General features: G+C 48.6%; 1 protein-coding gene across 13 annotated transcripts in view; it reads left to right on the forward strand.

Annotated features, from left to right (window-relative positions):
* Positions 1–10,656, forward strand: part of LOC106741342 (trafficking kinesin-binding protein milt) — a 59,624-nt gene extending 48,968 nt beyond the window's left edge. For 12 of the 13 annotated variants that reach the window (XM_014613210.1, XM_014613218.1, XM_014613211.1 and 9 more), the window contains 6 exons: positions 6,399–6,475; positions 6,996–7,371; positions 7,546–7,781; positions 8,278–8,468; positions 8,760–9,005; positions 9,090–10,656. In XM_014613210.1, coding sequence (XP_014468696.1) covers positions 6,399–6,475; positions 6,996–7,371; positions 7,546–7,781; positions 8,278–8,468; positions 8,760–9,005; positions 9,090–10,539 — 2,576 coding nt within the window. In that variant the 3' untranslated portion in view covers positions 10,540–10,656. Of the gene's footprint in view, positions 1–1,706; positions 3,382–6,398; positions 6,476–6,995; positions 7,372–7,545; positions 7,782–8,277; positions 8,469–8,759; positions 9,006–9,089 lie in introns of those variants that run through there. The other variant, XM_014613216.1, reaches the window with a different exon arrangement.
* Positions 10,657–11,232: the final 576 nt, after the last annotated feature.

The following is an 11,232-nucleotide window of genomic DNA, read 5'->3' on the forward strand; positions in this document are numbered from 1 at the left end:
GCAAGTCTTTCTTTAGTATTATTATTATTGCTGCGTGAATTACGCGAACCATATCGAGGCACGTCGATATTCCGCCACTTGCCGTTGCTGTGCACGCGCCACCAAATTGCTTCCGACAGTGTGCTTCTGCAGAATTTACTTTGTAATCGCTGTATATTATCAGATTATCAGAAACAATGATATCGACAATAACACTCGCGTCCCGTCGAAGAAACGAAATCCAACGGTCTCCTGCGCGCAGTTGGGGAGGATTCGTGCATATTTTTTCGTCGGCTTACGCAATACCGTGTTGTGTTCCTGCGAATGCGCCGACGAGGGAGGAACTTTCGGAAATGATCGACTTTACCTTCTCACCTGACAGACAGGTCAACGTACATACACGCGCGCGAAACGCTTCTCGCAAGGCGCGCGATTCCCCAGGACGGGAAAGTTGATCTGCATTCCGATCGTGCCAGATCGACCAGTCCCCGTATCGCCTTTGTGAATGGAAAAGGCAGGACCGGTTTTAAAGTCGTATGTGCGCGGAAATCGATCGACGGGTTCATGTATCGAATTTCGAACTATAACCCGATATTCGGTATCTTTGCAATAAAGATAGGCGGAGAAGGGAGGGAGGCTCGTCTCGGCGAAAATTTGCGCGTCGTCCGCAATCGTGCAAATTCGCCTGAATTCGCACGCTTGGTGAGTGCGTGAATTTCAATCAAACAGCGAGCTACTCGACTTTTTTTTTTTCTTTGACAGATAACCTTCGTTTCAACAAACGATCAGCGATGATCGATCATCGTTTAATGAAAGTTATCTATTAAATCTCACCGTTACGCGATAAAGATGTGAACAAATGACTCAACGAATGTGGATCGAAGCGATTCGATCTGCATGACGGTGTAACAGGTGTAACAGTTGGCGCAGCGAAAAATGAGGTTGGCGAGCTGTGTCGTTTGATAAATTCAGCAAAGCGACAATTGCGTTCAACCGTCTCTGTTCTCGAGGATAACAATGCATCAAATTCTTGTTCAGTCTTCTGATAAGCTCGCCGATAACCGCCTGCCGTCGTGTTTCGCTTCATGCAAAGCGGTTATCGCCGCTGCAAAAGCTATTTATAAACTTCCAGAAGCCAAGAAAACGAGCCACGCCACATAACTCGTACAACCGCTTCGCGGAAAAATATTTTGCGAAGCCACTGCCGAATTTACAAAGTTCCACGGTCAACGGTGACTTTGCTTCTCTATCAAAAAAAGAATGTATGATAAGGAAAAGTGACGTAACCGTTCAAAGAGCGTCGATATTCAGGGCAAGAATTATCGGACGCGTATTCTTAATTATACAGTGAATAATTTGAATAATTTTTATCTCTTGATATCTTCGAAGAATCAAGTCATTTCATTAACGACCGGACAAGGACGAAAAGAGTTCACGTTTGAAGGTGCTCGAACATTTAATGAATATTGATGCATTGGCAGAAAAAATGTCTGAAAAAGAAATATAGCGGGCACTCATAACATATCTGCTGAAATATAAATTCTTTTACAAATAGAATAAACAATTGCTTTCATGCAAAGTCACAGATTCAAAAAGAAATGTATATTTTTCTCATTTAAAACAGATTTCTTCTCATAAATAAATACACAAAGACATTCGTATAAGTAGATATGTTATTACATCGAATAAAATTTTGTTTTTTTTTTTTTTTACTTTTTAAATATCTTTTCCGTGTGTCAACGCAATTTCTGTCGGATACATTTTTCCCTTATCTTCATATTTCGAAGATATTCTCAAAATTGATGATAGTTATCGCCTCGCCGTGTGGAAGCTCGTCCGAAAAGAAGCGTGAACGAGTCGATCTCGACGGTGGGGATCTCCGGGACGGAGAGCGCGACGTCGGGACTCCGCCGGGGTTCCGCGTATCTTCGGATATTCCGAACGAATAACAGTACCCGATTCTTTCGCAAATAGCACCGCGGGGTCATTAGGGCGCTATTCTCGGGACGTTTCGCGTATTTCAGTCCGCGCACCGAGAGCAACGTCGCGCATCGATCGCCGGGGAAATCTCGGGCTCGCGTGCCGCGGTGTATAGTCCGCAACACTTTCTGAAAAATTCGCTCATCGATCATCGCGGTCAATTGGCCGTGAAGGTGTCTGTTTCACGTAACTCGCTCGCTCGTCGGAGAGGAGGCCCCGTCGTCATGAAGACGACCGTGTGGACTCGCTTCGGAAATGCACCGATGGGCATCGAAGCGCGCGCGCGTCTCTCGCTGGGATCGAAAGTGCCCCATTACATTCGTTTAGTCTCGCCTTCTCGGTATTGTTGCGGTAATCGCCCTCCCCCCTCCCCTCCCGTCGGCAAAAAAGCCCTCCAGGCATCATTCGTGAGTCGTGTGCACACAATGCGGACACTCGCGAAATATGTATCTCCGAAGTATCGCGACAATCTCGAGCTTCTTCCCGCTTTTACGTCGCTCGATTCCACCTGTTGGCGGCCAATTACCGAATTTGAAGCCGTTATCGGATTTTAACGATTTAATTCTAAAAATGAAGTTTCGTTAATTCAACAATTTCAACGATTTTACAACGAGACGTTCGGTTCTCATTCGAAGAAAAAATGTATGGTAAGGAAAAATGACCGTGTTCGAATCCTGTGGTAAATTCTTTTCGTTCGCGTGACGATGTCAAGACGAAAGTCGGCATTTCTAAAAATGAACGCCACAGTCTTGCTGCGCGCCTTCAATATTGCACGATGCGTCGCGCAAAAGCGGAGCAACCGGTCGGTGTATAATTTACGACACGTCGTAATCCGCGAAGCAGCGGGCAGCTTTCCGTGCGAAATCGATAGTTCGCCCACGATAACCGGACGCGTGAAAATTTCGGCTTCCTTCTGGTATCGTTGCGTTGTGCAACAATGTCTTCCTGATTGCACGTATGGTGCGACGCAGCTTTGAGAACGCGTCTGCGCTTTTGGCCGGTTGGCGCGATTCACGACGCGCCATGTCGGGGTCGATCAATAAAAGTGGTTGTATGAGAGAAAGAGAGAGAGAGAGACTCGCAGAGTCAACTCTCCGCGCGGAGCATCATTTAATCCTCCACGCTTTCCTGTTCTTTCCGTTCGCGTGCCGCGTTTTCTCATCGCTCTCATTAGAGTCGCATCCTTCGCCGGGGAAGCACGCGATCTCGCGCATCTCCGCACGATTTTCCTCGCCAGTCCGTCTCGCGCAGCCTTGGGAAACGCGGGGACATCTGTTGCTCGCCGTTTGCGGTCGTCCTGAGATCTCCGAAAATTCGTGCGATTTACGTGTGATCGAGTGAATCGCGAGGAACGAGGAGCGCGCGCGGATGATATGCGAGACACCGTGGCGGGGATGTCGAGTGCGTTGAGACGGTCTGCAGGTAAAAGTTTCGTGATGAAATAATTTCACGCGTCCGGAATATCGAGCCCCGGCTAATTATCTCGGTGAAGTTGGTTCAGGGATGATCGAATGTTTGAAATACCCACGTTATCAGAAGCGACGCCCGCGCTAACTTTAGCGCTGCGATCGCTCCGAATGTAAGAGAGAGAGAGAGAGAGAGAGAGACTCGTCGGAGTCCGTTAATCTCGCGACTTCAAGTAATCATTATTAGTACGGTTATACAACATTGCTCAGCGTGTTATGTAATATATAATGTGTGTTATGTACCGGCTCGGGAACATCGATTGGTATACAGAGTGAAGCAACTATTACCGCTTTAAATGTCTGCGAAATGTGAGAAGAGAAATTTATCCGACAGAAATTGCATTGATTTACTTTCTAATGGTCATCAGTTCAAACGCCTCTTATAAGTGTAAACTTTCTTCATCGTTAATGAAATATTTTTAGGCACTGCGACTCATTTTTTTCTTCACTTCACCTCACTTATTTAGAAACACCTCACCTTTTTCTCACCTTTCAAGGAAAATGGTAACTCCCCTCGCTTTTTCTCACTCGATATGAGTCCTTTCGAAAATAAAACTCGATCACAAGAAATCATGTTCAATAACTTGCTTCTTTAAAGACAGAGCAAAAAGTTGAAACAAAAAAATAGAACGTAATAATGACTCCGATAACGCATATTCATAAAGCGAAGGACGGTGATTTTATTTTTAGGCTGTTTTTGTCAAATTTGTTAGAAAAACAGACAATGACCGGCATGAGAACCACTGACTGTGTTTTCTTTAAATGATGTAGTGGAATCGATGTCTACGATTTGTCCATCAAACCAGTACGAGTTATTAGCGAACGAACCCCCCCCCCCCCAAAAAAAAANGTGTTTTTTTTTAATGACAGTGGAATCAATTATCTACGATTTATCCACACTTGTCTACCCATAATTCTTGTTTGTCCACCAGAACGAGTTATTAACACCTAAGAAAACTAACAATGATCGTCATGAACATGCCTGTATTTTCTTTAAGTTACATATTATTGAATATTATTCTTAAAAAGTTGACTAACTAATCTATTTCTAACGGAAAATCTGTAAGATTTTTGGTTTCGAAAATTATTATTGTTTGACAAAAATATTTTGGATATCTAAACATTTCGTAAATATATTGCAATGTAGCTTAACTGTGAATTCAAAGATTGTTTTTTATTTTATGAGTTTCTAAATATGTATCTAAGACTAAAATAAATTTTAAATTCTATGTATTGTGTAACTTTTTTATTTCTAAAAATAAAAATAACTTTTTTATTTCTAAAAATTCAAATTTTGCTCTTCATTGACTTCAAAGTCAGTATTTTTAATCTCTTAAAGAAATGGCGTAATAAATAAACAATTTAACTTGTCACGTACAAATTATTTGGAAAAGATTCACTTTTTTTTTCTTAAAGCTGACTTACTATTTTCTTGCTTTCTCAAGAATAAAACTCACTTTCCTCACTATTTCTGACAGGTAAATCGCTTCCACGCCTGTATTTTTTTCTCGGAGATATCCAAGGTGGTGATAGTTACTGCCTCATCCTATATATTGAGAATATGTAAGCTCAAGAAAAATTGAAAAAACTTAATTTCGTGAAACATAAACTTAACTTTAGACGAATAATTTACATACGTTGCAAAACTCTCTTAACAGGCTAACACCGCCGGCAAAGATTAGAACATCGAGAAGTATCCACGATGCAAAAAGATATTCCGCGCGGATCCGTTCCTAAAAATTACCGCACGCCAAAGATGCGGGATGCGCCGACAATGTGCTGCGTGGAAGATAAAAGGGGAAATAAAAGGACGTAATTGAGATTTCGGGTTAAAAGGCAATCGTCGTTTACGTCGTGGGACGTTACGTTACCACGCCTCTTCCTGCGCGGGGGTTAAAAAGCGAGTTCAATGAATGCGTGAATACCGGGACTCGCGCCTCGCCCGTTCACAATAGAATTACCCGCGTTCTAGACTGTCACCTGCCGACAGGTGAGATTATAAATAGCGGAAGATCGATCGCCACTAATGAGATAGTACAACACAATGCACGCGTGGGGATCTAATGCGTCGCTCCGTGGCTCGCTTCGGAGTGACGTGATTTCCTCTCGCGCCGATTCCGCCTTTTATTAGTAAACAAGAATCGCTAATCGCGATGAACGAGATACCAGCTCGATAAGCGGCGGATTTACGTCGGTGTAATTTTGCCGACGCTCGATTCGCCACGTATAATTCTCCACGTCGGCTCCATTGTCGCGAATTTTTCGCGTGTCCGCGCAACATCGGAATTCGAACCCGTTGAAATTCTACCGGCTTCGGTCGCCGTCGACGTGTCGCGTCGATACGCAAATAGACCGTGCGCGAAATGTCGTTCAACGGGAGAAATGCGATGCCGCATCGATTGTCTGGGTGCCGTACCGAGTCGTCGTTGATTACAGTGTGTATACCGCACGCGATGCTACTTCGGTGACTACTTAAGCGCGGCGTAAAATGTGACTTAGATCGTGAAATCGTGAATGATATGCCAAATTAACAATCAGTCAAATATCAATATTAAATCGATATTAAATCAACGGTAAAAGCCAGTGTTAAAAATCAAACTGAAATCCCGGAAGTTGCGTACCTGCATAAAAAACAATATAACATAGGTATCATCCACGTGAGAGAAATATGTTACTTGATGCGCAAATTAGAAAAGAAGATCACGACACGGTAACGAGAATCGCAAGGCCTACCACCGTTGTAATGACTATGATTTACACTTGTAACACTAGTGGAGCACATTTTATATTATACTATTTTATTTTTCCACGAGAGCGCAAGACGCAAATGAGAAGTAGTCTGCGGAGCATCGCTTACACATTGTTCAGGGCTTAACTGTCCGGCCTCTCTGTATTACTTGCCGTGTTATTTCTTCGCTCGGGACACTTGGGTCGACGCGTACGATTTAATAACGAAGTGTTGCTCTGTTGCAGTCCTATGTAGCAACCGGGTGAGCCAAATGACCAAGACCTATAATGATATAGAGGCAGTTACAAGGCTTCTAGAGGAGGTAAGTTCGAGCGGAGGGCGAGAGTTGGTGGAAACCGAGTCCGCGTTGCGCGTCGTGTCGTGTCGTTAAAATTACGTAGAAATCACGATTCGTAATGTTCGTGCATACGAGTATTCATGGGACGTTCGGGACGAGGTGATAAAACGGTAATGGATCGGTAAGCGCCAACTATCGAGCAGTAAAGAACGACTAGACGTCCAAACAACACGTACGTTCAAAAGACTTTTCAACGTCCCTTCATTGGTATGAAATTCGTCTTACTTTAATGTTATCTGTTGCAGTTGTATGATCGGTTTGCAAAGTATAACATATCCCGAGCGGTCAGAATCGTATTCGAGGTTCATTTCGAACATTATCATATATTTGCCATCCGAATGTTCGTAATTTCGGGATGAGTAGATCGTAGGATGAAATCCTTCGGGAAATATCAAAAGTGTATTAAATACATTCGAAATTATCGGACCGGGGTGAGATTGTAGGAAGAAGGTAGGAAAGAAACGAGCGTGTTTTTCTGCGACAGAAAGAAAAAGACTTGGAGTTGACGGCGCGCATCGGTAAGGAACTGCTGACGCACAATCAGAAACTCGAGAGCACGGTGAACGCGTTGGAAACCGAGCTGAAGGAGGCGAACGAGAAGATCACCCAGCTGAACCATGAGCTAATGAAGAAGACGGAGCTGATACAGATATTGACGAACGATGTGGACGAGTCCAGCTCGGAAGCCGGGACGCCCACCGGTCTCCGCGGTATCAACTTGGACCTGCTGCAGAGGAAGATCAGCACCCTGGAGGACGAGAACAAGCAGCTGCGCAGCGAGTTCGCCAAGTTGGCCCACGACGCCGACGATTCCGAGGAGCAGGAAGCACGCCTCGTGAAGGACATTACAGCGCAATTAGGTACGGTGTGTTCCTCCCGTCTTGAGGTAAGGCTATTTAAATAACCGGCCGGCCTCGGGGAGGAAAGGAGGTAAATCGCCTTCTGAGTGACTAAGAAGTATATTAAAATCGCCGGACCGTTCGAAAGTTCGGGGAATATTCGCGGGTATTTTTTCACGTGCATTGATATCGCAGCAAGTGCCAACATGGAGGTGGACGGCATCGCGGAGGAGCTGGGCCGTCAGAAGGAGGAGAACCGGCTGCAGCACGAGCAGATAGTCAGTCTGACGGCGAAACTGGCCGAGACCGAACTCAGGCTCGCCCAACTGATGGCGGAGCACGACGAGGTGGGGGCGACTCTAGTCATCACCAGGGATAATCAAAACACGCTCGCCAGCGAACTGGCCGAATTCAAGGAGCGATACGCGGAGGTGCGTGGTTCGGTAGCGTGTCGTCTAGGAGGAAGGAAGGGAAGAAACGGGCGGAAGCGATTCTTCCTTCTGAAGGCTCGCGAATCGTACACCGCGATGCAAATCAAGAGAAACCCGAGGATTAACGCGTTAACTGCCACGCGCATTTCGGGAGGAAATCTCCGTCATGCCACGCGCGCTGCTCAGAAGTGCGCTGGTATAGCAATGCCAAGCGCAATAAAGCTTCAATAAAATCCATTACAATTTTTTGATAAGAAATATTTAAGTACATTAATGATACGATCGTGAAATTACTTAGAATTTATTGAAACTATGTAATTTTTTTCCGTTTTATATCGTATTTTATACTGTCAGTCACCGGTGACTGACGCGGCCCGAACGGAAAGTTCAGTGTCGATCTGAACAGTTTCAGTTAAGATCTGAACGATCTCGTTCTGCATATATACGGCTAAAAGTGAAGCGCGCCAGTGTTATCACATTGTTTGTACGTGTTCAGGTGGTGAATTTGCTGGCCGAAACGCAGGAGCAGTTGCGAAAGCAGAGGAAACGCGGGATGCCGACTGTGCGCGGCGGCTCCCTGTTCCCGTCGATGGGCGCGGCCCCCCAGCCGGACTCCATCGCTTCGGAGTTGGAATCGTCCCTTTATTCGGAATTCAGCGTTGACTCTGGAATCAGTGGCGACAGGATGTACGTTGGATGGAGTTCCCTTGAAATCACACCCCGTTCCACTCCGACCTCTGCGGAAACGGTCTAGCGATGAAAGGGAGAAAAAAGACTCCAAGGATTCGTTCAGCGGAACGAATTTATTTAACAACCGTTGGAGGTTCCCTTTGACGAGATCGAATTATTCTTCTGGATCTAAGAGAATAATCCGATCTCGGCTCGGAAAATTCCTTTAGATTTACCTACCGGTCGGCCTTAGCGTCCGTAAAACGAAAGCGATGCGGTGAAAATCAATGAATTAACTCTGTGTCGCAGACCGACGTACAAGAAAGTGTTCGAGACGGTGCGCACCGCGTCGCGGGCGTCCCACGTGACGGGTATGGATCCCAACCAGTTCCCCAGGATAGGATCGATGACGACGTCCACGTTGTCCAGCAGTTCCGCCGGGCCGCGTATGAGCTGCGGGCAGGTGCGGCCCCAGGTGTCGACGTACCCCAGTTTGGACTCCACCGGGCACAGCGACAGCGAGGGGTCTCTCCTCACGGAGTCGGAGGATTATCCGTACGTATCCGTTCCACTCCCCTCTTCGAGGCTCGCGAATCCTCGAGTAGAGAATCTTCAGCTCGTCCTCCCGGCGTGTTTCAGAGGGCCACAGCGCACCGGAGTGCCCGGTGCCCCCGGTGCGGCGGACCTGGAAGCCGCCCTTCGTCGTCTGACGCCGGCGGAGGTGTTGGCGAGGCGCGCGTGCCTCAGCACGGGCGCCGGCTACAACTACGACTACGACGGCGGCGTGCACTCCCCGCCGACGTTCCTGCCCTTCGGCTGTCGCACCCCCGACAGCATCATGTCGACCGGCAGCAGCGGCAACCTGAGCGGCTTCAGCGGCAACACCTGGCGCATACCGGAAAAATTGCAGATAGTCAAGCCGATGGAGGGATCCCAGACGTTGCATCACTGGTCGCAGTTGGCGACGCCGACACTGGGTGGTCTGTTGGAGGACCGGCCAGGCGTGAAGACCAGGGGCGGCCGTGGTCTCGAGGACCTCGGCCTCGTCACGTTCACCCTGAGCGACCTGGAGGAGGACGAGGAGTACACGAACCCGGGCAAGCTGTTCCAGAACACCGGCTCCGTCTACACGTACACGAACAGCACGGTGCTGCACCCGGACGACCACACCAGCGTGACGCCGAGCGTCGCCGGCAGCCGCGTCGCCACCGCGCCCAACAGCGGCATGAACTCCGGCATGAGCACGCCCCGCACCCTCAGCCGTCGCAACTCGACCTCGACCTTCTCCACCACGCTCGGCCTGGCGAAGATGCTGAACGAGAGGGGCATCAAAGCGGTGACGCCGTCGTGCGTCGGCACCCCCTCGTGTCTGGCGACGCCCACCGGCGAGCGGAACTTCACGCCGACCGCCACGCCGTGCAACAGCCCGGACGCGAGCCCGCCGCCTACGCGCTCGACCTCGCCGCCGCCGGAAGCCGCCAGCGGCAGCCTGTCGCTGGGGCTGTTCAGCAGCGGAGCGGAGCTGCTGAAGCGCACCTTCGGCCACGAGCCACCGGCAGCCGGCCAGTCGAAGAAGAAGCGGCCGAAGCCGGCGCTCTCCCGCTCCGACAAGAAGGCTCTCACGGGCTTCCGGCTGGTGGAGAAGCTGGAGAGGATCGGGATCGACACGATCATGGCCACCACGATCTCCTCGATCTCGCCGTTGGCGCTCCACGGCGCTCTCTACACGCGCCGCCTGACCGAGAGCCCGATGGCGCAGCTGACTTTTCTCAAGACCTCGATGTCCTCCAGTATCAGCCAAGAGAAGCTAACGTCCCCCTCGTCTTCGGCGTCCTCGGCCAGCGGCGAGTTCCCGTCGGGCAAGCCCCCGCTGCCGGGCAAACGACCCGGCAAGGAGGCGCCGGAGACCAATGCATTTAACTCGAGAACCTCCGGTCGACAACGACGATCGGGCGCGAGGGCGACCAGGCCCGACCTCGGCCAGGTCAAGCCGCCCGCTCCGACGCCCGTCACTAAAGAATCCGCCGCCCAGTCGGCGCTGGGCACGATAAGCTCGCTTCTATTCGGTCGCAAGGGCGGCTTGTTGTGAAGACTTCGTAGTATCTGCTATCCGAAGGAGGCCGCCCTCGGTATCTCGGTGAAAATTCATTTTCGATGCGCGTTTTCGCGAAAGCCCTCTTTTTTTTTTTTTTTTTTTTTTCTCCAACTNTCTCACCACCGGGGGTGACCGGTCGGAGTGTCGTCGCGCTTATCCGTGTTCCTCCGCGATTTCTCAGCGGAACAAGCGGATCATCGTCGTGAAAACGGCCCGAAGGTGTCCGGATATACGCTCTTCGCGAGTATCGAGACACTCGGGCTCGGTTTATACGGTTTATCGGCTTGCCGAACATAGCCGCACTGCATAAAGCCCACGTACACCGGAACGTAAAATCATTATATCTTAGATTTTGTCACGAAAAGAGGGGGAAAGGACGCGATGAATCGGGGGCGAAATTAATGCTGGAGCGTGGGGAGGGTTTTTTTTTATATAGTTTGTGATTTTGTACGAAGGAAATAAAATAAAAAAAACCGAGCGGAGATCAGAGAAGGGATGGTACTCTCAAGTCTTCAGTCTGGTAGCGATCGTGTTGAGACACATATATTCGTATATATATTTCTGATAATAGGAGCAAAGAGGTACGCAAAACGAATCAAGGGGGAAGAAACTGTAACGGCAGGGTAGTTAGTGAGATCAATAATCACATACTCGAAATTCGCAGCTAACAACGACCGGGGGGGGGGG

This window comes from Dinoponera quadriceps, unplaced genomic scaffold, assembly GCF_001313825.1.
Source record: "Dinoponera quadriceps isolate SergipeBrazil2010 unplaced genomic scaffold, ASM131382v1 scaffold405, whole genome shotgun sequence".
Lineage (NCBI taxonomy): Eukaryota > Metazoa > Arthropoda > Insecta > Hymenoptera > Formicidae > Dinoponera > Dinoponera quadriceps.